This window comes from Paroedura picta, chromosome 1 (genome assembly GCF_049243985.1).
Source record: "Paroedura picta isolate Pp20150507F chromosome 1, Ppicta_v3.0, whole genome shotgun sequence".
NCBI classification, from domain to species: domain Eukaryota; kingdom Metazoa; phylum Chordata; class Lepidosauria; order Squamata; family Gekkonidae; genus Paroedura; species Paroedura picta.
The window spans coordinates 173,822,938-173,850,766 of record NC_135369.1 but is presented as its reverse complement, the minus strand read 5'-3'; the positions used below and the strand labels follow the sequence as shown (position 1 = coordinate 173,850,766).

The following is a 27,829-nucleotide window of genomic DNA, read 5'->3' as shown; positions in this document are numbered from 1 at the left end:
GGGGGTTTTAGTCAGCCATTGTAACCCGCCTCGAGCCCTCGGGGAGAGGCGGGCAATACATTTCAATATAACAATAACAATAATTAATAATATGGTTATAGGAACCCGAATCATAACAGAGCAGTGTATGCCTGAGAAATCCCATTCCCCTCTGCATTTCTTCTGTGGGTTCCCCTCCCTCCCTCCCTCCAGGTCCTGTCCTGCGTGCTGGACCCTCTGCTGCAGACGTGCACCGTGTCTGCCAGCAACCTGGGCTCCGCGGACATGGCGACCTTCATGGTGAATTCCCTTCACATGATGAAGACGACCCTGGCGCTGTTTGAATTCACCGACAAGCGGCTGGAGATGTTACAGTACCAGGTAAACGTCCCCAAGTCAACCGCTTGATGTTTTCTTTGTCGTTAACCATTAACGCGGAATAAATATAACGCGGCCTCCTTAAACATGTATTCCTGCAGCCTCTGCATATAAAGTAAACACTCAACTGCATACGGCCACACTCCCACTAAAAAAGCCCCCACTAACAGGGAGTTAAAAGGACTTCTCGAATGGAATGAAGGACAGCAGGGGAAAGCAAAGGTCAGCCAGAGCCACAGAATCAACAGTTTTTAAAAGCCTGGAAAGACCGTTTCTGCACTGGAAACTTTGCTGCCTCGGCTCCCCTGTGGGAGCACAAATCCAGGGCGGACGAGGTGCGCCGTGCCAAATGCTCCCCCGTGCGGGAACAAGAAAAGGTGGGGCAACCTGCCCCAGCTCAACCTGCAGCCTGCGACCCGGCACAAAGCCTCCGGTGCAGAAACAGTCAAAGCAAACGAAAATGGCCGCTGTTTCCCATTGTGGATGATTTGGGGGCTGGGGGGCAGAGTTTCCACTTTAACGTTCACACCCGGCAGAAAACAGACTCTCCTCTTGGGCCATCCTTTGGGAAGGTAGTGAGAGTAAGGAAAATGAAGAAAATATATGGACAGTGGAGCCAGCTTGGTGTAGTGGTTAAGAGTGGCAGCTTCTAATCTGGCGTGCCGGGGTTCATTCCCCTCTCCTCCACGTGCAGCCAGCTGGGTGACCTTGGGCCAGTCACAGCCCTGATAGAGCTGTTCTCACCGGGCAGTAACATCAGGGCTCTCTCAGCCTCACCCACCTCACAGGGTGTCTGTTGTGGGGAGAGGAAAGGGAAGGTGAATGGAAGCTGCTTTGAGACTCCTTCAGGTAGAGAAAAGCGGCATATAAGAACCAATTCTTCTTCTTCTTCTTCAGTAACATCAGGGCTCTCTCAGCCTCACCCACCTCACAGGGTGTCTGTTGTGGGGAGAGGGAGAGGAAGGGAAGGCGATCCTCAGTTGCTTTGAGAGTCTGTCTGGTAGAGAAAAGTGAAGTATAAAAAACAACTCTTCTTCTTTATCTAGTGCTGTGTGAAATTTAATCTTGACCCCCAACAAATACATGCCCTGGTCTCATCCACCAATTAAGACATTCCTCTTTAAGCCCTCAGCCACGAATGTGACACTTGAGGCGAGTGGAGAAAGGGCCTTTTCAGTGGTGGCACCTCTCACCTTTGGGATGCTCTCCTCCTCCCTAAGGCTCACCTGGCACCTGCTGTCCTGTCCTTTATGTACCTGGCCAGTCTTTTATTATCCAAAGCTTTTATGATCCTACTTTTCCAAAGCTTTTATGATCCTACTATTCATATAATGGTGGTCGTCATAAAAATGATGCATGTGATAAAACCACCAGCTAATAAAGGATTAGCCGGTGGTTTTATCACATGCATCCATTTTTACGACGACCACCATTTTATGAATACACATTCATGTGGTTTAGTTCCACAACAGGAACCCTGTGAGGTAGGTGGTGCTGAAAGAAAGAGACTCACCCAAGATCACCCAACAATCTTATGTGGGGTGGGGAGGTATTCGAACCGGGTTATTGTGGATCTTGTAGACTCTAATCGCTGCCACTCAGGGCATGGAACTTTATAACTGAACTGGTTGAATTTTAGATTTCAAAGCCAATATTCCATTTAACTACTGTGTGTTTTAACTCTGCTGTAAGCCTCCTTGAGCCCTCTGGGGAACGGTGGGGGGGGGGAATCTAAAAATAAATAAATAACTTGCATGCAATTCATTCCTGGATAGACATGTTGTTTTCTTTTATCAACAACAAACAAACAGCAAACCCAAGATTTTAACATGGTGAAAGCAAGACTGTTTAACGTGCAGTTCCGGAACTACGTTTTGAAAGGTTTTTGGCTAAGGCCCTGACAGCCAAATAACTTCATTCCGCAAGCCGAGTCAGAATTCCACCCATTGTACTTAGCTGGTTTCTTCTGCCTTGCTTTGGCCAACAAACTTGTCGCTTCAGATGCAATCCCAGTAAATGAAGGTTATCTTCCTTTCAAATTTTAGATCGAAGCTCATTTGGACACACTTATCAATGAAGAAGCTGCCTTTGTTTTGACAAGAACGGGCCTGAGTTACATCTACAATATTGTGCAGCAGCACAAACCGGAGCAGGTGCGTCGCCATCAGAGGGAGCAGCAAAGACCCAGCCTTTCGGCTTTAAACTGTATATATGGTGCAATTAAATTCATATAGCAAGTAAAAACAGTTAGAGCGGTTTCTCAGTGGAACAGGCTTCCTTGGGAGTGGAAGGTTCTCCATCTTTGGAAATTTTTAAACAGAGGCTGGATAGCCATCTGACGGAGAGGCTGATTCTGTGAAGGCTCAAGGGGGTGGCAGGTGACAGGGGATGAGCGATTGGGATGCGAGTGTCCTGCACAGTGCAGGGGGTTGGACTAGATGACCCAGGAGGTCCCAATTCTATGATTCTAAGATTCTAATTGCTCAGTTTTTATGAGGCACATATATTTTTGGGATGCCACTATTCTGATCCAGCAAACAATTTCAGCTAATCAAATACATTGAATTGGAAACATAAGTTTACAGTATTTTTGCTGGAATTCCAAAGAGTTGCACCCAAAGGTTTGGGCGTTGAACTCTCATGATATAGTGATGCAAGATCTCAGTTATCTTTTAAGTTACAATTGCAAGGGTGATTTTAAAAAATTTTCAGATATTTTTTTGGTTCCTAGGGTTTATTTATTTGTTTATGCAGCCCTGGAGTTCCCCCAATCTGTACAGGGTACCATTTTGCAGGCATTTTTTGGCTCTGTGCTCTGGGGCGATGATCAACATTATACAGAAATTTGCAGCTTTTCACATGATCCGTATTTTATTTGTTTAAGACTGCCACAGCTTACACTCAGATTCAGACTTTCTTAACTTGTTTATTGTTGAGAGACCCCTGAAATATTCTTCAGGCTTTGAGAAACCCCAGAAGTGGTATGATCATGCAGAATATGGTGGGGAAGCTGAGCTGTGGACACGCCCACCTGGGTCCCCTCCCCTTCCCATCCCCTCCACTGCCATGATTGACCATTTGAAAAGTGTGTGGGGGGGAGCAGGAGCAGGTCAGCATGATCATATATGATCATATCACCTGATAAATGTTTTAACAAATTTGAATATGCTAGGGGCCAAGTCCGTTGCATTTGGGAATACAACAGGCACAAGATTAGGGGGATGGAGTGGAAGAGCTCTGTGGACGGCCTTCCCCTCCCCCCTGGAGGTGAGGCTGAGAGAATCTTGATATTACTGAAGAAGAAGAGTTGGTTCTTATATGCCGCTTTTCTCTACCCAAAGGAGCCTCAAAGTGGCTTACAGTCGCCTTCCCTTTCCTCTCCCCACAACAGACACCCTGTGAGGGAGGTGAGGCTGAGAGAGCCCTGATATTACTGAAGAAGAAGAAGAGTTGGTTCTTATATGCCGCTTTTCTCTACCCAAAGGAGCCTCAAAGTGGCTTACAGTTGCCTTCCCTTTCCTTTCTCCACAACAGATACCCTGTGAGGGAGGTGAGGCTGAGAGAGCCCTGATATTCCTGCTCAGTCAAAACAGCTTTATCAGTGCTCTGGCAAGCCCAAGGTCACCCAGCTGGCTGCATGTGGAGGAGCAGGGAATCAAACCCGGCTCGCCAGATTAGAAGTCCATCCTCCTAACCACTACAAACACTCAGGAGGTTTCAAAATAACTGTGTGCCAGAAAGTAACAAAGGTTCGGTTGTAACAGATCTGTTTGTTTGTTTATTTGGCTGTGCTTCTGTACTTTCAGGGCCCCTTGGTGAATGTACCAAGTATGGACGCCACATCATTAAAAGCTGCAATGGTAAGGCATGCTGTTAAGTTGTGCAGTGGTACCTGCTGTTGTGTGACTAAGTGTAACGACATGGGGGTGGGAATCCTTCCTATGAAATATGTATTCAGATAGCGGTTTTATATTTTTGACGGTATTTTTAAAGGAACTTCAAAATCTCCCCGTATGGGTAATCCGTTGAACAGCAGTTTGACACCGAAAAAAAAAGCCTTTGAAGGCGATCCACTGACGTTTGCAAGAGCCCAGCCAAAACTGTGTTTTTGTTTTGTCTGTCTTTTGATGTCTTAAATCATATTTTCATCTTGCCAAAAGGACTGCTATAAAGTTATGCTTCATGGGGAAAAAAATGTTTTTAAAATTCTCAATATAAAATAAGACACCACGCTTTGGTACAGATGGTCAGATACTTTTAAAAAATTGACATTCCTCAGCCATTTCTCATAGGAAATTCCTGGCTCAGGGAATTATTTTGACTAGTAACGAGCACATTCAAGTGTCGCCTCACATCCCACGGGAGTCATATTCACCAAATTCTATTCCGTCACGACTGTTCCTCTGCGGTATTTCAAAATACCCTCAATTGGTTTCCGGCATTGATTTAATTTGAGTGACTGAAATAGAGTTGCAGGCATAGCCGTTCATATATGAGTTTTACACCTCAAAGATAGGAAAAGAAGAAGAGTTGGCTTTTTATACTCTGCTTTACACTACCCGAAGGAGTTCCAAAGTGGCTTACAAACACTTTTCCTTTCTTCTCCCCATAACAGACATCCTGTGAGGCGGGTGGGACTGGGAAAGCTCTAAAAGAATTGTTGGATGAGAACAACCCTAAGAGAACTGGGACTAGCCCATAGTCACCCAGCTGGCTGCATGTGGAGGAGTGGGAAATCAAACCTGGTTCTCTAGATTAGAGTCCAACACTCTTTAACCACTATGCCAAATAAACAAACAATATTTAAGGACTTATTGCCTCTGTGGTTTGCCTCAAATGACCAAAAGCAAATCTTAGTTGGCAAGAACATGGACTTTTTTTTCCTTTTTAAACCACGTGACAGTTGGTGCCTCTAATTTGCGTGCAGAAGTTCCCCATGTTCATTTTCTGGCATCTCCAGTTAAAAGGAACAGGAGCGCACAAAAACAGTATATGACAGAAAAGAAACAGCAGTCCGTGCGTGGCCTATTTTAGTGATCTCCAACCTGTGGGCCGCGGACCACATGTAGTCCGTCGACTAATTGGAGGTGGGCCGCGAAGGACGCCTTCTCCCCCCCCCCGGCCCTTTACTTCATCCCCCCCCCTGGCCCTTTACAACACACTTCGGGTGTCATTGTCTCCCATCACTCCCAGATGGGACTATCTTGTTGCAGAGAAACAAGCTCAGGGTTCCCATTGATTTGTCATTGTCATGAGTTAAAATTTCCATGAAAATAAACTGTTCCTTATGTTCATTGTTGTGGCGTGTCTGTATCTTATTTTGAAGGGATGCTTAAACATTACCAGAGTGATCAGAGAGCGTTAGGGCAGTGGTTGAGAGTAGAGGAGTAAACTACCCCCCCCCCCACCGGGCCTCAGTAAAATTGTCAAGCGTTGAGTGGTCCCCGGTGATAAAAAGGTTGGGGACCACTGGCCTATATCAGAGGACAGATACATTGTTGGCAGAAGTATCTCAGTTTGGTTGCCTTAGTAAGGAAGAATCAAAATGTAGCCAATTGAGCTTGGTCCCCTTTCAGAGCTGCAGATTCTTTATAGTCATCATATTGCTTAGCAATGGTTCTCAACCTTCCTAATGCCGCGACCCTTTAATACAGTTCCTCCTGTGGTGGTGATCCCCAACCACAAAATTATGCAAGTGTTCTTTCACAGAAATTAAACCGAAACTGACCCATGGTGTGAAGATCCATGGTTCATGACTGTATATAAATTGGTTTTATTCCGGGGTTTCTCAGTTCAGTTCTGCCTCTTGTCCCACCATGCCGATCTCGCTCTTTTCCACTGCTCCAGACAGACGGCTGCAGGAGGAGCTGCAACAGTGGCGGTGCCCCCCCCCAGCTGCTTGCCCTGTTGCGACCCCTGTGAAAGGGTCAATCGACCGCCAAAGGGGTCCCGAACCCCAGGTTGAGAACCACTGGCTTAGAGGCTTTGCTGTTGAAGAAAACCTCTCGTGAAACGAGGGAAAACCAGAACCTTGTCCAGCACTGCTTGGGTGATAAATTTGTGCAGCATTGCTTGCTGGAAACATTTTCCTCCAAATGATTCTCATTCCATATCAAGATTTAAACAGGAAATAAACAAGACTCTTATTGCTTGTGCTTTGGAGATCTCCCTCACCCACCAGGGGTTTAGCAGCACTAGTACATGGTGCAAAGATTACTCTTAACATGGGCAGAACTTACTCTCAAATTATTATTAAAAACAAGATTTTTAATAATTGGGGGGGGAAGGGTTCCAACAAAAAGTAGTATCTTATCAAAACCATCTTTATTTCCCCTTGCTGTGCTGCATTTAAAACTGTGGCTGGCCCTATCATGTGGGCTTTTCCATCTGCAAATGGGCCACCCCTTGGCAATTGTCTGTAACAGGGGTAGTCAAACTGCGGCCCTCCAGATGTCCATGGACTACAATTCCCAGGAGCCCCTGCCAGCATTCGCTGGCAGGGGGCTCCTGGGAATTGTAGTCCATGGACATCTGGAGGGCCGCAGTTTGACTACCCCTGGTCTATAAGGGTTTGTGTGCCGTTCTCTGGTCGAGTTGCCAGGTCCTCTAATGCTCTCCTTTTCTCCTCCGACTTGACATTAGGTCCAATTTGATCGTTATTTATCTGCTCCTGACAGCCTGCTAATGCCACAAATAAACTTTCTTCTAAGCACTTCTGTCAAGTAAGTATTTGCGTTTGCACTCTGCTTTACCGTCGCCAGCATAGATGCCTTGTTCTCTCGCACGTCTGCACGAACCCGTTTTATTTATTATTATTATTTATTATATTTATATTCCGCACTCCCTGAGGGCATGCAGATGGCCCACGCACAGGGACCTTCTAGAGCTTGAACCGAAGTCAGAGGCACGCACCCACTTGGCGGGCCACTGAGTACTGGCAGAGGCTGGGAGTGGGCTTGCCTATGTGATTCAGGACCTTCCCTTGCCAAGGCCTTCCCTTCCAGTTAGTAGTCTTCGGCAAAGTCTATTAGTGGATCTTCGATAAAGTCTTTTACTCCCAGCCCTTCTGGGGAAGTTGCAGCCTTATTTTCTGTATCTAGCCCCTGCCTGGTAGAATGAGCTCCCAGAAGAGCTAAGGGCCCTGTTGGAATTGACGCAGTTCCGCAGGGCCTGCAAGACAAAGCTCTTCCACACGCTGTTTTGTTGAGGCCGGGCTGACTGCAGATCTTTCCCCTCCTCCGGTGTCTCCTACGGGTAACATCATCCTGGACATTGGGGGTGGTGAAGTAGGGTTTTTGGTTTGTGGCTAGCTTGGTTGAGTTGAGGAATTATGTGGTTTTATGTATTTTACTTGTACTGCGTTTTATTTTTTGTTAGCCGCTGTGAGCCGGCAGGCCAGGAGCAGCGGCCTATAAGTATAATAAATAAATAAACTAATGTGGATTTGTTTGAAAGGTCAGGGTGTTCCAGATGAACTCCTCCCTACTCAACTCTTTCCATGATGATCCTTTGCTGCCCAAATAATTGTATGTGGAAGAGAGAGAGGTGGTGGGTCAAGTGGGTACCAACCAAACAGCACGTCCTCAGCGTGGTGTAGTGGTTAAAAGCAGTGGACTCCCACCTGGAGCAAGGGGTTTGATTCACTACTTGTCCTCCATGTGCCACCAGCTGGGTGAACTTGGGCTGGCCACATTTCTCTTAAAGTTGTTCTCACAGCTGTTTTCTCAGCCTCACCTACCTCACAGGGTGTCTGTTGTGGAGAGAGGAAGGGAAATGTATTTGTAAACCGCTTTGGAACTCCTTCAGGCAGTGAAAAGCGTATTAAAAAAGCAGCCCTTCTCCTCATAGTCCGATGCCACTTGTAATTACTAACTTCCCCAGTAGATCAACACAAGCATCTGCAGCCCACCCCCCCCCCCAAGGTATTCCTGGGGTCATGAGGGAAGCATGCGGCTGTTCACAGTGATTTCAAGGATCCGCAAGCCAATCCGCGGTCCTTTCTCTGCAGAGGTGCAGTGGAGGATCTGCTTAAGTTTCTAGATAAATCTTATCCATTGTGCACGTGTATAACCTTCTGTTTGCCGTTTCAGACAACAGATCATAAAACAGTCCACAGAGCTGGTCTGCAGAGCCTACAGCGAAGTCTACGCAGCCGTGATGCACCCGGACAACGAATATAAAGAGCCCGAAACGATCTTACAGAGATCTCCCCATCAAGTTCAAGCACTGCTCTCCTAGGCCCGTCAGCCGCAAAACTTTCCTTTGGGGCTTTCTCAATGTTTTCAGGCCAGACTGTGTCCCTGCCGTTGTAAAACAGGGGTCGGTTTCCCTTCTCATCGGCAACCCTGCTCAGAGCGGCACGCCTGGGTTGTAATGAAGCCGTCCTTTCCTGTGCTTGTGGCAAGACTGAAGCCGTCTCTTTGACTGCAGGGTTAGGGCCGTGTTGGCCGATGCTTGATAAAGAGAGGAGCCCAAAGGCCTGTGTTCGGTTTCACGTTATCGGTGCATCATAATGAAACTGGGGAAAGCATTGTCAGCAAATCCAGGTTTGTTTGGGTGAGAAATAACCCGTGATTATTTTTTTTTTAATTGCAAAGAGAAATGTAGCGTGATGACGACATTTTCTACGTCTGTCGCTGACGTTGCAATCTTTGCAGAGCCTTTCCAAGTTGTTCCCGACACCGTGGACGAGAAGATGCGATTGTAAGGCAAGCCGGGTCTGAATTTGGTTTATGCTCCCTGCACAACCTCCCTGCACTGCCTTCTAGCAGTGAGCGTGCGGAATGTCCAGAACTGGCTAAATCATTTTTTAGTATGAGAACTAAATGAATAAAAAATGCTAGGAAGTGTGAAACAAAGTACTGGGGGGGGTTGTTGGTGACGGGAGCTGTTCTTAATAATCAACAAGTCAAAGATTCTCAGTTTGTGGGTAGAGCTTGTTAACTTTGAGATCCACTTTGTGGCTTGATCGTTGCAGTAGAGTTAGTAGTTATGGCCTGACTTCAGAGTTGTCCTTAAAATGTTTGTTGCTTTTAGCACCATAGGGTTGGATAGGTGTCCCCCAGAACCATTAGGGCTCTGCAGACCAAGCTTCCCTTGACGGCCTTGCTCACCGCCGTGGCTTTGCCAGACAGTAGGAGGACGCTTGAGATGCTGCTTTACCAGTTATATTTAGAAGGAAATGATTCAGAACACGCTATTTATAGAGCTTAAATAAACAGGCACCACCTTTACCCACCGAAGGTAACGCCCAACAGTGGTTTTCTTTTAAAGGCGTGTTGCTAATTTAAATACCCTTGGGGGGGAAATTATAATGCGTATTACTTTTTTTTAAAAATCCATTTGAAACGGCTTACCGTGTGCTGCTATTGCAATTCACGGATGGGTTTTCTTGTTTTTTAAATAAAGAAGTGTATGCAGTGTAAGTCAGCAAGTGGATTGGCCATTATGGACTGCATGAGTTAGACCAGGGGTAGTCAACCTGTGGTCCTCCAGATGTTCATGGACTACAATTCCCATGAGCCCCTGCCAGCAAATGCTGGCAGGGACTCATGGGAATTGTAGTCCATGGACATCTGGAGGACCACAGGTTGACTACCCCTGAATGAGACTATCAAAGATTTGGGCCCCAGGCCGAAGCCCAGGACCTGAGAATCTCCACATGAGCAGCATGTCTTTGTATTTCTTTCAAGTGGTCATATTTGGTAACTTCTTGCAATTCAGGATGCATTCCATCTACAGTCCCGGCTAGTTCCTTTGAATTAGTGAGGCTGCAGCTTCTATGGAAGAAGGTTCCAATTTGGGAGCCCCGCACTCTGAAACATAAGAGACCAAATCAAGGTGACCTTATGAGAACTAGAGTTTAGACACTTCCGGGTGGGGGGTAAGCTTGGAAACAAAGATGTCATCTGAAGATGGAAAAGAAGCTAGAAATCTGTTCCCCTTTTTCCCTAGCCCTTTTATTGCCCCCGGAAAATAAGGTATATCAACATTCTTCAAACGTCTTATGTTCTTTCCCTTCTCCTGTAAGTATTTCTTTTATATATGTAAATGTTTTGAAAAATAAATGGACTCAAACAGAATATGCGAGACCATGCTCTTCAAGAATAAAAGCAAGCCTTGTGGATACTGCTAAGAGATGGAGTAATGGAATTGGCTGCCTCAGGATACATATCCTGGATGCTTGAGGCTCCTCCTGCACTGAACAGGGAGTTGGGCTAGGGGGCCTGTGTGGCCTCTTCCCACTCTAGGATTCTAAGCTTGAAGGCCCTGGCCAACAAGATCCTAACCTGACTCAGCTAATATAACGGACCTGCAAAGAAGAAAATTATTTGCTGCAGCATTTCTGCCAAGCATCTATTAATGCTTCTGTTACAGTCGCTAGTAATTACACATCCAGTCAGAACAATTGGTCAGTCAGTCAGTCAGTAACCTTTTTTGGCATAAAATATGTGTAAGACATATAAAAATAGGGTTTACAATTTCAACAAAATAATAAAATAGGGTTACATAACCAAACAGATCTTTAAATGATTAAATAATCTATAAAAGATAAAATACAAGGTAGGCAGCATATTATAAAAGCATCTTAGTTAAAACTCTGGCAACTGAAATGGTTACCTCTGGGTCTTTGTCAGAGAGCAGAAATTGCAAGGTCAGATTTACTTACAGAAGGCTTGTTTCCCAGCAAAGCAACAAAGCTGTTATCCTGACACTGCTCATATAAGGGGCAATCTAACAAAATGTGTGAGACAGAGTCAGGGCAGCCAGAACCACATGGACAGAGTCTCGCATGGTATGGGATACGGTGGAATCTTCCCTCTAAGACCTTTGAGGGGAAAGCATTCATTCATGCCAGGAGAAAAGCTCTTCTCAGGGGTGGGACATCAAGAAGATGCAAATATGTAGGCATAATATTTCTATGCTTAGTGATGCCAAAGAATGCTGGTGAGCAGACTCGAGGCTGGGTAGGTATGAGTTCCTGCTGCTCATATTCTCTGTTTAATAATCCGGAAGATACATTTTTCTTCCAGAGGTAGTAGGGAGTTCAGATCGATGCCAATGGAGACTAATTTTTGTTCAATAGCCTGGAACCATCGAAATTTAAGAGGGTAACTTTTCAGACAAGGTAAAAGGCTGCCAGTTTCTATTCTATTGGTCTTGAATTAGGGATATTGATTTGGTTGCACATGAGAGCCTATACATTTTTTGGATTTGCCAGTCCTCCAATGCTTTGGATCCAGCGGAGTTCTTCCATGGGTAGAAGAATTTCCACCCATGGAGTCTTCTTCCTGCTGCAGCCCCAAAGGTCCCCCTGCCCCCGTGTTGCTCCTGAGTCACAAGGACTCCCCAGGAACTGCATTTGGCAGGAAGGTGTTTTGGGCTGCACGGAGAAGGTGAGAAAGTTGCCATACATGGGCAGAAATCCATCGAACCCAGCTCTCCAGATTAGAAGTCCACACTCCTAACCACAACACCAAACTGGCTCTTTGGTGATATATGGCGAACTTTCGCAGCAAGACCATATCAAAGGTCTGGCTTTCCCACCCCAAATCTATAAATGTCTTTTTCCATTTAAGTAGACAAGATGTGTTGGTGTGTCTAGGTAAATAAATTTGTCGTGGTGTGTCCAGAGAGTTATACAGCCCTCTGTGAACAGGGGCTTTCCTGCAGAGCGCTTTCCAGCTATAGAAGCAAAGGAATTGTCGGCTTTTTTGCCTGCTGGTCGATACTATAAAGAAAATGTTTATCTGTGCTTTGAAATACCGAGGGCCAACAAAAATAGAGAGCTCCTAAAGAGAGAGTGACGTTAGTGGTGACCGGCTTGGCTCGAACAGCACAAGTTTATCAGCGTTCAAGGGGCCCTGCTAAACATACCTTAAACATACCAGCGTGGAAGGAAGCAAACCATTTCCTGTAAATCAATGTGTACTCAGTATTCGACTTTGACTCCACAACAAGTCCGCCCTTGGAAATAAACGGCACAATAATAATAATTTTTTAATTTGTTTCCCCACTTCCATCTTATAATAAGGGGCCTTTTTTTGTTCGCAATAAACATCGTTAGACTAAAAAAAGAATTTCTCGAAAGATAATCATTGGGCGGAAATGATTCTTGGGCCATTTTTATGAAAGGACAAGCCTTTATCAAAAAAATGAAACTCATCCTTTTAAGCCGGTCAGAAATTAAGGGCTGCATTTGATTCACCCGTGTCCTTCCTTTCCAGCATCTACTCATGGCTTATTCCACCCATTAAGCATCGGTAAATGAGTCAGCAGGCTGCTAGAAAGCAAACATCCATCTGCAAAATGAAAAGTAAAAGCCTATTAATTTTCTCGATAATGCTCAAGATAGCAAGATGGGATATTCCCCCCCCCCATTTCAGAAGTACACGGTGAGTGTGTTTCTATGGCTTCCTTTCTGAACTACTGAGAATCAATAGATGGATGTCCCTGGTTTACTATAAGTAGCATTCATACCTAGAAACTCAGGTATAGGCCTTATCTCTTTCTCATTCATTAGATTTGTTTAAATAAACGGGTTGCTCAGCCTCTCCCAACCGGAACAGGCACAGCTAATACTTCCCTCCCCCCCTCTCAGATTTTACATTTGTGGAAAATATCAACAAAAAAGCACTGAAATAACTTGAGCTCTATACTGCCGCCCTGCTGGGCAAAGTTTGAAGTCTTCTTCCAGCAACGCTTCGCCAGTTTCTCTCTGTCCTCCCTGAGATTTCTGCAAAGAAAAAGGATTCTTATCCTCAGAGTGAGACTTCCTTCTGCAGACAAAATAACCCCATAGAAAGCTGCTCCTGGGGGGGAAAGGAGGCTGCCACCACCCTGGGGGAAGTTTTGAAGGGGGCGGGGAGAGAGCTGCAGTGGGCAGGAATGGGACCGATGGAGACCCATGGACGCCTCCCTTGGGATCCAAGCCAAACACTGCAATTCGAGCACAAGGCTAGCGCTATCACTGGTATCGCTATTACCCAATATCTTGCAATGCTAGTTTCTAAGCCAGGGATTCCCAACCAGGGGTCTGCTGACCCCATAGGGGTCTGTGGGAACTCTGGAGGGGGTCCATGTCATTTCCCCTCCTGCTTCCCCGAGCATGAGCTCTCTCGTGGATGGGGGTAGAGCCTGAATGCCTATTCCTGCCTTAAACTGCCTCATCTCTCCCCCCCCCTTGCTCAGTCCCCATTGAGCCTGCCTTGTAAAGCAGGTGGAAATGTCACCTCCAGGTGGTAATGTCACTTCCAGTGACATGTCACTTCTGGGATGTGCATCAGGGAGACACAACCAGCTGACGTCACTTCCGAGGTGCCTCGAAACCTGAAAAATTATTCCAGGGACTCCTTCATGGTCAGAAGGTTGGAAAGGGCTGTTTTAAGCAGTCTTCAAGGGCATTTCCATGCAACGAACTGACAAAGGCATGAACTGCAGTGGCCAATTCCACATCTAACCAGAAATGGAGCAAGAGTAGAAGAGCTTCTTGCTACTGCTCAGTTTCAGCAATCCAGACGCTGATTAATCTTGGAATGCACAGAGCCTGTGGACTGGAGCAACCAGAGGCTGCTTCAAGCCCCAGAAGTTATAGACCTCCCAGCCGCACCCCGCATACGGTGCCTGCCAGTCATCATTACTTCATGTCTACAATCGTCTTCAGCTGAATCACTCCCACCCAGGCCTCAAAGTGTGCCCTGTATTGCTTGCATGGCAAGGCAACGTGGTGCTTAATTGGTATTACATTTGCTCTCCTAAGTGTCTGCTAATCTGCTTCTTAACAGATGGATTGGGTCTCAAGTCCAACTCGTGCAAATCCCTGAATGAGAAATGCTGTAATGCAGGGGTAGTCAACCTGTGGTCCTCCAGATGTCCATGGACTACAATTCCCATGAGCCCCTGCCAGTGTTTGCTGGCAGGGGCTCATGGGAATTATAGTCCATGGACATCTGGAGGACCACAGGTTGACTACCCCTGCTGTAATGAACAAGAAATACTCCAGGTGCTTGTGGTAGCTATCAGGCCTGGCAGCTGCTCAAGGCTGGAGAGCAGCAGTCTTTCTCCACTTTTTTAACATTGAGAAACCCCTGAAACATTCTTCAGGCTTCGAGAACCCCCGGAAGTGGTGCCATTGTGCAAAATACGGCTGGGAAGCATAGCTGTGGACATGCCCACCGAGAGCCCTTCCCCTTCCCGCCCCCTCCAGGCCCATCATTGGCCATTTTGGGAGAGGGGTGGGTGGATCGACATGACCATATATGGTCATAAAGGTAAAGTTATCCCCTGTGCAAGCACCGAGTCATGTCTGACCCTTGGGGTGACGCCCTCTAGCGTTTTCATGGCAGGCTCAACACGGGGTGGTTTGCCAGTGCCTTCCCCAGTCATTACTGTTTACCCCCCAGCAGCAAGCTGGGTACTCATTTTACCGACCTTGGAAGGATGGAAGGCTGAGTCAACCTTGAGCCGGCTGCTGGGATTAAACTCCCAGCCTCATGGGCAAAGCTTTCAGACGGCTGCCTTACCACTCTGCGCCACAAGAGGCTCTATTTTTTTAACATTAAAGGTAAAGGTATCCCCTGTGCAAGCACCGAGTCATGTCTGACCCTTGGGGTGACGCCCTCCAGCGTTTTCATGGCAGACTCAATACGGGGTGGTTTGCCAGTGCCTTCCCCGGTCATTACCGTTTACCCCCCCAGCAAGCTGGGTACTCATTTTACCAACCTCGGAAGGATGGAAGGCTGAGTCGACCTTGAGCCGGCTGCTGGGATCGAACTCCCAGCCTCATGGGCAGAGCTTCAGACAGCATGTCTGCTGTTTTACCATGCTGTGCCACAAGAGGCTCTTTTATATGGTCATATCACCTAATAAATATTTAACAGCTACATATAATTAATTAACTCCCATTCAGGAAATTCTTGCAGGGGTGTCAAGAAACTCCAGGCTTTTACGAATCTCCGGTTGAGAAAGCCTGGTCTTCTCCATCGTGGCCCCATGCCCCTGGCAAGGACGGGGTGCCCCTGCTTGCTCCCATAGCACTGCCTTTGTTTTTTTTAATAGCCCAGCAGGAGAAGGTATGGATGCTGTGACGAAATCCTGCCCTGTATTTAACACCAGATAGGGTATGTTTAGCAGGGGGTCAGAAGGCACTGCGTTTCATCCAGTTTCTTTTGTCTCTTGTGCTGTGCTAATGATCTGTTCTTTTAATAAATCTTTTATAAACTGGAAGTGGGCCATGGTTCTCTGATCCACATTGTGGGCCCCCACCTCGGAAGCTCTAGCAGAAGTGCAAAGGGAAGACCCAGAGGGGTGGACCCTTGCAGTGCGTATCTCGTCCCCCTCAGTGCTCAGGAGCTGGGGCTATGGGAGACCACAGAGGCAAGGCCTCATAGGTGTGGAAGGGGCAGCTAAGGCTCCTGGCTCTCCCAGCTGTGACCCTGAACTTCAGCCAGGTGGTGGTGGCGGTTACCCAGAGAGTTCCTTTTGCCACCTGCCTGGAGTTGGCAACCAGCGAGATCAGGGGGTGGGCAAGGACGGGACTGGGCCTACAAGGCAGGAGCGGGCTGATTCTGCCCCAGATGCTGCCGAAACCTTATTCCTCTTCCCTGATCAGCTCCCTGCCCCTTCCCTGCTGCTGACTGTGCAGGATGAAGTAGAGTGGGGTGTACTTGTGTACTTTGAGCAATCCCATTTTGTGCTATCAGCTATTAGGCATCTCCTCCGGTCGAGTTACCCACCACATTAGCCGAGCGGAGTCACTCTCTGACTTCACAGTGATGTCAAGTTAGAAAGTGTCGTCATGTTGCAGCTAACGAACGGCAACCCTGGAAGTCTTTTAAGGCAGGGAGATGGCCTGCCTCTGCAGAGCGAGGTGGGACTCCCTTGGTGGGCCCCAGTCCAAATGCTAACCAGGGCTGATGGCCTTCAGCTTCCAAGATCCAGATCACAGTGAGTGAGACGTGGGAGGGCACAATTTTGCTGCTGTTTGACGGTTGCCTCTCTTGCCTCCTCTGCCACGGAAAGTCTGAGGAAGAGTGCTTGCACTCGACAGCTCACGCCCTGAATACATCTTTGTTGGTCTTAAAGGTGCCACTGGAGTCTGATTTTGTTTTGTTATATTTATACAGTTTTAATGTACATTGTTGCGAGACCCTTTGGTTAAGTGACGAAAGGAGGAGAGGAGAGGAGAGGAGAGGAGAGGAGAGGAGAGGAGAGGAGAGGAGAGGAGAGGAGAGGAGAGGAGAGGAGAGGAGGTCTTCTGAATGTGCCAGTCTGGAAAGAGGTAAAATCAGTCTTTGCCGATTTGGAGGAATTCTCTGTGGCAGCTCTCACTGGACAGAGCAGACTACGGCCTATTATGCACGGCCACTGAAACAGCAGCATGGAGAACGTGGAGGAGGAAGAAGCGAAGCAAACCGCTTATGCACAGGATGGAACGAGACGGCAGCAAAACCCAGAGTATCCGATTATGCACGCGGCTACTGCGAAGCCGCTTGTGGTTGTGCCCTGGTCCCAGGAAGCTCCGCTTTCTTCCGCATCTCACTAATGCAGCTTTTTCGGTGGCATACGTTGACTCTGCGCCCGGTTGCCGCCTGCAGCGTGCATAATTGGTGATTTTAGCCGCCGCCATTCCACCCCGAATGCGGACCTTCCACTCCATGCATAATGGGCCTACCAGAGTCTATTAGGAAGGGAGTCACGATTCTGTGGTTCAGGAAAATGAGGGCATTCTTGTAGAAGAAGAAGTGTTGGTTCTTATATGCTGCTTTTCTCTACTTGAAGGAGTCTCCAAGTGGCTTCCATTTACCTTCCCTTTCCTCTCTCCACAACAGACACCCTGTGAGGGAGGTCAGGCTGAGAGAGCCCTGATATCACTGCTCATCAGAACAGTGCTGTGCCCTAGGTCGCCCAAGGGCACTCAGCTGGCTGCATGTGGAGGAGGAGCGCAGAATCATAGAATCATAGAGTTGGAAGGGGCCATACAGGCCATCTAGTCCAACCACCTGCTCAACGCAGGATCAGCCCTAAGCATCCAAGAAAAGTGTGTATCCAACCTTTGCTTGAAGACTGCCAGTGAGGGGGAACTCACCACCTCCTTAGGCAGCCTATTCCACTGCTGAACTACTCTGACTGTGAAAATGTTTTTCCTGATATCTAGCCTATATCGTTGTACTTGTAGTTTAAACCCATTACTGCGCGTCCTTTCCTCTGCAGCCAACAGAAACAGCATCCTGCCCTCCTCCAAGTGACAACCTTTCAAATACTTAAAGAGGGCTATCATGTCCCCTCTCAACCTCCTTTTCTCCAGGCTGAACATTCCCAAGTCCCTCAACCTATCTTCATAGGGCTTGGTCCCTTGGCCCCAGATCATCTTCGTCGCTCTCCTCTGTACCCTTTCAATTTTATCTACGTCCTTCTTGAAGTGAGGCCTCCAGAACTGCACACAGTACTCCAGGTGTGGTCTGACCAGTACCATATACAATGGGACTATGACATCTTGTGATTTTGATGTGATGGCCCTGTTGATACAGCCCAAATTGAAAATCAAACCCAGCTCGCCAGATTAGACGTTGGCGCTCCTAACTACTACACCAAACTGGGTCTTGAATGCAGCTGTGATATGATGGACCAGTTTGGGAAGAAGTGAATTTAATTAGTGATAATTTGAACAGAGTTTGAGTCCAGGGGCACCTTTAAAACCAACAAAGTTTTACTCAGGGTATGAGCTTTTGTGGGCATGCACACTTCTTGAGATAGATCTGTGTCTGATGAAGTGTGCATGCCCACAAAAGCTCAGGCCTTTGTTCTGCTGCTTCAGACAAACATGGCTGCCCACCTGAGGTAACGTTTTCCTGTCCAGTTCTACCATTCCAGCCACTGCATTCTGTCGTTTTATGAGTCAAGCCTCTGCTGTTAAGACTGAAATTTCATGTTTTGTAAACCACTTGCTAAATGGCTGAATTGCTTTGTTTTACTTGGAATATTTGCTGTTAAACTGAAACATTCTTATCATTCAAACCTTACCAGTCTTTTTTTGGGGGGGAGGGGTGTTTTAATCTGCTGATTGATAGACTAAACTTTTAGAAGGTATAAAAATTTAATAATTAAGTAATATTTCGGTCTTACATGTTTCTTCCCTGGCAGCTTTGTCTCTCCCAGTGAGGGACCATAAACAGAAATTTAAAAAGGGAAAGTAAAAAAAAAAAACCCAAATCCACTTTGCATGCAGAAGTTTTCTAGGTTCTCAGATGAGATTCTGGCAGCCAAAGCCAATAGAGATTAAACAAAGCGAGATATATATGGTTTTAACATTTATATCCCACTTTACTCCTCAAGGGGTGCCCAAAGTGGCTTACAACATTTTCCCGCCTTCCCCCGTTTGACCTTCAGAACATGAAGACAGTGAGGTAAGTTAGGCTGAGGGACACTCAACAATCTTCCATAGCAGAGTAGACAGTCAAATCTGCATCTTCCAGATCCTGGCCCAACACTGGGTTCATACAAAGGCCCTGTTTGGATAAAACATCACATCCCTCCTTCAGCTTTCCAGGCAGCCCCTGTGCTTTCCACAACTGCATCAGTGTCATCACATCTTTGCCCCCCACCCACCCCCAGCAGCCCAAAATTGCCAAATCTGGTTGCAGAACTGGGTTCTATCATCTTCCCACTCGGGCAACCCTGAAGGGAAACTGGAATTCTTCCTTTGCAGGCCATGTTTTGCGATGGCATTTCTTCTTCTTGAGGATTACGTTGTCTCTGGAAGGTTGACTACCAGATCCGCACTGCAGTGGCTGTTTGGACACATTTGTCAGGGGAGGCAAGTAGGACGATCCCCTTGGAAATGGAGAAGGGGTCCCTCCCAGGCGGCTTGTCCCGAGGTGTTTTGAAACTGCTGAACAGTTTGGGGAAACAGTTTATTTGATTTCTCAATAAGTCACTAGGTGGCACCCAAAATCTGCGCTGAAAGGGAAGCCGTCCAGATGTGGCTCAGCCTCAGGGACCTCGCAGCTTCCGCAGGAGCTCCGGATTGTGGTCAGATCGAATTCTGTCCCGCAGCAGGTCCATTTGCCCCAGCTGCAAACAAGATCCGTCTCTGGCTCAGTCGCCAGTGAGGATTTCGGCAGCTCCCTCTACAACCTTTCAAACCAACCCCCCCCCCTCCATTCGCCTGGCCTATTTACCTATTTAAGTGCTTATCCAGCATTTTAAAAAACTGTGGAGGGCCTTTAAAAAAAACCCAAAGAGTTTGTGCATTGATCCTGGTACCAGGGGTGTGTGTGTCTGTGTTTTGCTTTAAAACTGGTGCAAAAGTCAACCGATCAGCATTCACGCACAGCTGACTTCTGGAAACAGGATGCACCAGTTGATCCTGGCCGTTTGCTAGTCTGCCTGTCCAAAAAGGGAGGGGCAGACAATGCTGCCCTCATTGGCTCAGCGATGCATAACCAGCCTTCACCCCTGGATGTGTGACGTCTCTTGCTGTGACGCAAACCTCCTAAAGTGTTCTGTTCCTTTGATGTTTCTCTGGGCCTGTGGCAGGATCCTCTGGGATCCCTGCATTCTTGGCTGCATCCTCTTCCTCTCTTTCCTGCAGTGGAAGGTGTCAAGATGCAGCTAACTAATGTCAACCCTGTAAGTTCAGAGGTGGTTTGCCCTTGCCTGCCTCGGTGTAGCAGCTCTAGGATTCCCTTGGTGGTCTCCCACCCAAGCATTAACCAGGAATGACCCTGCTTAGCTTCCAGGATCGGATGAGAGCAGGCTAGCCTGGCCAATCCAGGCCATGGCTTCTCCTATAGCTCTCTTTACACATTTTTCGGTGTGATACAGGTATCTCACAGTTACGGTTCCAGGTCTTGTGGAATGGAGGGGCTCTTCATGAGCTGGACCAGCCTTTCTCAACCTTTTGACCCTGGGGATGTTTTCCAGGCTTCGAGGAACCTTGGGAGTTGTGTCATGTACCTGCACATGTTCTCCTTTTTCAATCTCAGCAGGAGGAAGGAGAATATTGTCCGTGAGACAATCTGTATTCCATGTTTCCCTCTTTTCCCCCCATCCCAATAGCATGGCTATTATTCTTCTCACTAATTAATTTATTTTTCTTAGATTTTTATACTGCCCTCCCATATGGCCCAGGGTGGTTTACATGGTGGGAACATTGTGGGATACGTAAACATTATACATTAATAAGGGAAGGGAAGATGAATGTAAGCTGCTTTGAGACCCCTTGGGCTAGAGAAAAGCAGCACATAAGAACCAACTCTTCTTCTTCTTCTTCTTCTTCTTCTTCTTCTTCTTCTTCTTCTTCTTCTTCTTCTTCTTCTTCTTCTTCTTCTTCTTCTTCTTCTTCTTCTTCTTCTTCTTCTTCTTCTTCTTCTTCTTCTTCTTCTTCTTCTTCTTCTTCTTCTTCTTCTTCTTCTTCTTCTTCTTCTTCTTCTTCTTCTTCTTCTTCTTCCAGTAATAACAATATATCAATTCCAACAATAAATATAAGTTTAACAGGTTGCTGTAATTAACTCATTGAACAATTTCAATAGAACAACTTAGAGCTCCTAGGGAGGTCAGAAACGTTCAGATTATGGAGGGCATGATTTGAGGGGGGCCGCTGGATGTTTCTAGGTTGGATTTACCTCAGTCGAATGCCTGGTGGAGGAGCTCCCTTTTGCAGGCCCTGCCTAAGTTCTCCTCCATGAGAGGTTTGTTGCTGTGCTGGTCCCAGGCCATCTTCTGCATCTGGCTCCCAACATCACCGGCCAGGCCTTCAGTCCCCCACCTCTTTTCTTCCATGCTGCACCTCCACAGCCAGACAATCGATACCACCGGGATTGTTTCCATAGCAGGGTCTGGAATGCGTACGGCCGTTGCCACAAGTTTCTTTGTTTCCTCAACGAATTCTTGCTGATGCTGCTGTCCTCGTGTAGCAGAATGAGGTTCTCCGGGGCCACGCCAGGAAAAGGAAACATTTCTTCCTTGTGTTGCTTCTGTGGAGTTTCATCCTGGATGCTGGCCTCCTGGTATTTTCATCTGACATTCCTTTTTCAGCCCTCCTCCCCCTGGAATCAAGCCTCTGTCCTGTGCTACTTCCTTATTCAAGCTTCACAACAACCCTGTTAAGCGAGTTCAGAAGTGGATCAGTTTAAGTCTCCTGTACTCAAGCCTGGCTCCAGGTAGCCTAATAATTAAAGCAGCTGAGGCTACAGCGAGGGCCTGTCATTATAGATTACTGGTTGGATTGTATGCTGTACTGGGTAGGGATGTGAAGAAGAAGAAAGAAGGGAAGGAGAGGAGGAGGAGGAGGAGGAGAAGATGATGACGATGATTTAGTGTTTATACCCTGCTTTTAAATGTCCAGAGGAGTCTCAAAGCGGCTTACAATCACTTCACTTCCTCTCCTCCCAACAGGCACCCTGTGAGGTAGGTGAGGCTGAGAGAGCTCTGACAGAACTGCTCGTTCAGACCAGCACTATCTGGGCTGTGACAAGTCCATGGTCACCCAGCTGGCTGCTTCTGGAGGAGCAGGGAATCAAACCCGGCTTGCCAGATTAGAAGCCACCGCTCTTAAGCCCTACACGGTGTGGGTGGGCAGGAAGAGATGTGTCAGTGCTTGGCTCTTGTGGCCCTTTCTTGCATGCCTTTGGGATCATAAGGCAAATTTCCTCCACCAGGGATTCTGGTTGGGGGAGGGGGAATCCTCTGGGCATGGAACTGAGATCATTGTGAGTGGACAGGTAGTTGTGAGTTTCCTGCATTGTGCAGGGAGTTGGACAAGATGACCCTGGAGGGCCCTTCCAGTTCTATGATTCTATGGTGTCCTTCGCCAAGCTGAAAAAACATACTGAATAAATGTGGATTCGAGTTTTATTTGGTATTTATAAACCAAACCCAGATTCTCCTGTTTGATTCGGCAGGTGAATTGCGAAAGCCGAATTGATCCACGTTTTCAATGTAGCTTGATTCGAGTTTGCCGTATTCCTGCTGCAGGGAGAGAGACGTTTAAAGGAAAACAAACTTACCTTCCTGCTTGCTGTCCTAAATGTTCTGCTGGAAAGGCCTGCAAAAATTCTCCCCCTTCACTTTCACCGCAGAGGTTCTCTGGGACTTTCTGCAGGGCTTGTACTGCCTTGCGATTTCCCCCCTATAGGAAACAATGGAGTATGGGGGCACCTTCTTTAGATCCCATAGAATTGGACCGCCTGGTCCAATCTTTTTGAAACTTGGAGAGTCTTTTCAGGAGAGGCTCCAGCAGCTACATGACAAATTTGGTGTCTCTACCCCAACAGCAACCCCCCTAAGACTGCTGAATAGACAGTGAAGATTTCCCATTGACTTTAATAGCTCTTTGGGGTATAAAGGAGCCAAATAGATTCAGGAATCCCAAATCTTGCTGAATCCAAATCCCAATACCATATTGGGATTCAGGTGATTCAGCATATACCAAATCAATTTGGTATATGCTGAATCAACCCAAACTAGGAAAAACTGAATTTCTTTTTTTCTCATTTTCTTTTCTCCCCACCCCACAGCTGTCCACACAATGTTAATACATTGTGATTTGTGAGGTGTAGTGGCAGGGTACCCCTGACGTGACTTTCATTGAGACAAAACCTGAAGTAGCCTGTGGATGGTGGTTACTTGCCCCATGGGAGGAGAAGCAGCACAGAGAGCAGAAAAGGTGGTTGCAATAGGGGTTGGGGGGACCATGAGGACCAGGAGCTTGGAAGCTAGAGTCAAGTGGTAGGAAAAACTGTCCTTCTGTGTACTACCTACAGGAGGATTCTTGTTCTGGGGAAAAGAAGGCATAAGACCCCATACAACATTTCTCTTTCAACCTATCCTAGAATGTCCTACAACAGTGGTCCCCAACCTTTCCGAGGCTGGGGACCGGCAGGGCATCGGGCCGCGCCCCCGCGGACCGCGCCCGTGCGGGCCGCGCCCACAGATCGGGCCGCGCCCGCGGGCCGCGCCCACGGATCGGGCCGCGCCCGTGGGCCGCGCCCACGCCGTGCCCGGGCCACGCCCGCGGATCGGGCCGAGCGGGCGTGGCCCGCAGAGGCGCGGCCCGGCCCTGATTCCCTCTCCCCGCCTCCCGCAGTAAGAAGCTTCCCGGGCCGCAAGCTTGCGGCCTGGGAAGTTTTTTACTGCGGGGGCGGGGCGGGGAGAGGGAGCCGCGGCCCGGTGCCATGGCCTTTGCGGCCCGGCACCGGGCCGCGGCCCGCAGGTTGGGGACCACTGTCCTACAAGACATTCCTACAGTTTGGTGTAGTGGTTAGGAGTTTGGACTTCTAATCTGATCTGGGTTTGAATTTGCGTTCCCCCACATGCAGCCAGCTGGGTGACTTTGGGCTCCCCACGGCACTGATAAAGCTGTTCTGACCAAGCTGTGATACCAGGGCTCTCTCAGCCTCACCCACCTCACAGGGTGTCTGTTGTGGGGAGAGGAAAGGGAAAGTGACTGTAAACCTCTTTGAGACTCCTTCTGGGAGAGAAAAGCAGCATATAAGAACCAACTCTTCTTCAGTAATATCAGGGCTCTCTCAGCCTCACCTCCCTCAGTTAGAGAAAGGCTGCATGTGGGGGAGCGCAGATTCAAACCCAGAAGAGTTCTTCTTCTTCTTCTTCTTCTTCTTCTTCTTCTTCTTCTTCTTCTTCTTCTTCTTCTTCTTCTTCAAAAATATCAGGGCTCTCTCAGCCTCACCTCCCTTACAGGGTGTCTGTTGTGGGGAGAGGAAGGGGAAGGCAAATGTAAGCTGCTTTGAGATTCCTTCAGGTAGAGAAAAGCAGCATATAAGAACCAACTCCTCCTCCTCCTCCTCCTCTTCTTCTTCTAGACCACCCAATGTACAGCTTCCAAACCTCTGCGTTCAGTTGCCACACGAGCACCTGGCAGGCGATTCCACAGCGCACGGGTAAAGGGATAAGGTCAAGGAAACGTAAACAAGGTCTATCCTGTTTCAGGACAGAACTAGACGAGGATTACCCTCTCCTAGTCTATCCTGTTCCGTCCAACCGAGGGAGATGGGCTTGGGCGTATGGTTGTTACGTAATAAGCACATGGCGTGTGAACATATTTCTGATACAATCGCAATTCAGCATAATAAAAGTTAGCAACGGAGAGACCGAAAGCAAGCTGCATGCGCAAGCCCTGGGATAAACAGACCCTCAGGGGATAAGCGTCTGTTGTATTTAAGCAGGAATTCAGGGGGCAGGAGAGCTAAACTTTGAGCCCGTGGGGTTGAGCAACATGGGTATGGAATGTGCTTCTCCCCCTCACCCTTCCCCAACGGCCCCTACTTTCACCTTGTTTGTGAAACCGGAGTTCCGGAAGGCCACCAAGTGAATTCATTGCTGGTACATCCCTCGGACACCCAGAGGGGTGGGCGGCCGTGGGTTAGGAAAACACTGCACAACAAGCTACCAGACATTTGTGTGAATTGTGCAAAGTGACATGCAGAGGCAATGCACGCCTCTCGTATATCGGCAGCCCCTCCATTGTTGCTGTTTTTTTAAAACAAAAAACAGCAGCACCTTTACTGGCATGCAAAACAGTATAAATGAATAACGCAGGGATCGGAAATACGTGCAGAATTAAACACAGAAGACTTGCGTCCTTATTGCTTGTTGTAAAAATTTGGCAACTCTATCCATTCAAACAGGGTTCTGGCTGTTTAATAGCAGAAGCATCCTGTATTTGTCAGAAGCCTCCAGTTTTCTAATGAAGAGCAGCACCAGGAATTTAGCCATAATCCTTTCATAGTATGGACAATCTAATAGAACATGAATAACAGATTCTTTGCAACCTTGCTTGCAGAGGCCCAATCGATTTGGGCAGGGGTAGTCAAACTGCGGCCCTCCAGATGTCCATGCACTACAATTCCCAGGAGCCCCTGCCAGCGAATGCTGGCAGGGGCTCCTGGGAATTGTAGTCCATGGACATCTGGAGGGCTGCAGTTTGACTACCCCTGGATTTGGGTGAGGCTTTGAACCTGGCAAGTATTTGGGCTCTACATCCCTGTACATCTATTAGATCAGGCTTTGGGGTTTCTTGGCAGCCTGGAAGGGTTTCCCAAATGGGTGCGATTTAATTAATTATATATATGTTGAGGTCCAATGTGCTTCATTTTGACACCCCCCCCCCAATAGCCAATGATGGTCTTGGAAGGAGTGGGAAGGGGAAGGGGAGTGGCCCCAGCAGGGTGCATACACAGCTATGCATCCAAACATATTCTGCACAATCACACTATTTCTGGGTTTTTCTCAAAGCCTGGAGAATATTTCAAGGGTTTCTCAATGGTAAGAAAACTGAGGCATGCTATATTAGAAGGTAAAAATATGATGATCCACAGTCAAAATATAACGGGATGCCTCAACTCAAAAGTAAACAAGTTTCCTTAGCAACACTAATGAGATCCTGCTATTCTATATCCAGGATTCTGTGCTTTATAATTACACTAGGGGCCAAGCCCGTTGAATTCAGGAATACAACAGGCACTTGATCAGGGGGGTGAGATGGAAGAACTCTGCAGATGGCCTCTCCCTCCAGGACCCGGAAAGGCTGCAGGCAGCTGTTAGGGAACTCACTGGCAGGGGCAGCGCTCACTCAGCAGGGGTATGCAGCCTCCAAGCATAGGAGAGAAGTGGAAGGAGGAGGGGGTAGTCAGGGGTGGGGGATGGAAGGCGATTGGCTGGCTGCTGGACAGACAGGCAAGCCAGTTGGAGGAGGAGGCACTCCAGGGTGGGACAGCTGCCCTGAGTGGGTGTTAATCGCTGAGTGGCACTTAAGCCATGAGACCACGCTCCTCCTCCAAGGCCTTACCAGAAATATTAAGTGGACCAAATATGCAGAGGTTTCAGTTTCCTGGGTCAACTCCATTGCTGATGTTGTGGAAGGAGCTGTAGATGGCTATAGATGGTAAAAACTACCCTTTGGTAGGACCGAATCTTCCTGAGTCTTGGAATCATACCAAACCGCTGCCTGGCCTGGATAGAACAGTTGGAGCACAGGGAAATTCACTACCTTCCAAGGTTGAAAAGGACATCAAGACTCAACTAACCTGCCACCAGATACATCATGGGAAAGAAGACAATTTCACCTTTTGCGACCACCTGAAGAATGTGATGAACAGTGGAGCAATTACTTAGTCTCTCTTAGGAAAGGCAGCAGTAACCTTTAGATTAAGCCCGATATACGATGGGAACTGACTATATATTATTTGGGAAAATAATAGATTGTACCCTTATAAGTATTAATTACTTGGCTATTTTTTTTCTTTTTTCTTTTTCTCTCTTCTTTAAGATAATAACAGACTATACCTTTACATGTATCAATAATTACGTGCTCAGCTGGTTGTTTCTTTTTCTCTTTCTTTTTGTAAGCACTTATATACAACAAAAATAAAAATATTATTAATTTTAAAAAAAGACTCAACTAACCATGTTCAAGAGCAGGCATTACGGATGGGTGGCTTGATATGCAATTAATGTTTGATACAGATACGAATGGATGATGTATGCCTTTGATGTATGTTCCACCACATTCTGTATGAAAACCATAAAGGCGAGGAAACGTACACAATATAAAATGAGGGCCTACATGTTATATTTTACACGAGTCTACCACAGGGACTCGCAGCTGTGAGTCACTGGTGACAAATCCAGTGTAAAAGCACACAGGGGCCTGATTCAGTTGCTACTGTCATGGGGGATGGAGGGCCTTCGCCCCCCCCCCCGGCACACCATTTTTGGGGAGCTGAATCAGCCTGGGGGAACTGCAAGGGAGGGCTCTATTTACTTTGGCACTTGCAGCATCAGCCACCAGGCGGTTTTGGCTCCTGAAAACGACAGCGGAGAAGGAGGCAGGAGTGACTCCTCCTTTCACACCCCAGGGCTGAGCTGTGCTTTTCATTGGGATGTGCAGGCCCTGCTGTTCTTGCTGGCATCTCCTGCAAAATGTAATCTGTAGTTGGGCCCTGGGGATAGGGTTGCAGCCTCCAAGTGGTGCCTGGAGATCTCCAGGAATTTTAACTGATCTCCAGGCAACGGAGACCAGTTCCTGTGGAAGAAACCATGGTTTTGGAAGGGTAGACTGGAATCATGCCTCCCCTCCCCAAAATTCCACCTGCCCCAGGTTCCAAGAATTTTCCAAGCCAGAGCTGGCAGCCCTAAGCATTCTGAGAATGACTGACTCAAGGTCGCCCATTGACCTTGTGCTAGTCACTCTCTCCGGCCAAATCCCCTCCCCACAGCGCTGGTGTGGCATTAAAAGAGAGGAGGACAGTATCATGTGTGACACCATGAGGTCCTAGGAGAAAAGGCAGGAGAAAAAAAATGGATGAATGGACAGATTTATGACCAAAGCCAAGCTTTACCAGCTCCAGTTTAGCACTGAGGCCTCCAGTCCCAGTTGAGTCATGTAGGCACGACCAGTGAGAAGAATGCTCACTCTGCGTGAAGAAAGAGCACCCGCTTGTAACGATTTATG

General features: G+C 47.6%; 2 protein-coding genes across 4 annotated transcripts in view; one reads left to right on the top strand and one right to left on the bottom strand.

Moving 5' to 3' along the window:
* COG6 (component of oligomeric golgi complex 6) overlaps positions 1–10,492 on the top strand; it is a 34,115-nt gene extending 23,623 nt beyond the window's left edge. Inside the window, exons 15-20 of one of the 2 annotated variants that reach the window (XR_013226887.1) lie at positions 193–360; positions 2,403–2,510; positions 4,164–4,217; positions 7,000–7,079; positions 8,448–9,817; positions 9,947–10,492. Coding sequence is in view for 1 of the 2 variants with exons in the window: in XM_077312583.1 (XP_077168698.1) it covers positions 193–360; positions 2,403–2,510; positions 4,164–4,217; positions 7,000–7,079; positions 8,448–8,595 (558 nt within the window). In the remaining variant the exon portion in view is untranslated. Of the gene's footprint in view, positions 1–192; positions 361–2,402; positions 2,511–4,163; positions 4,218–6,999; positions 7,080–8,447; positions 9,878–9,946 lie in introns of those variants that run through there. The other variant, XM_077312583.1, reaches the window with a different exon arrangement.
* The window catches only part of FOXO1 (forkhead box O1), a 456,870-nt gene that overhangs the window by 284,887 nt on the left and 144,154 nt on the right, over positions 1–27,829 (bottom strand). The window lies entirely within an intron of this gene.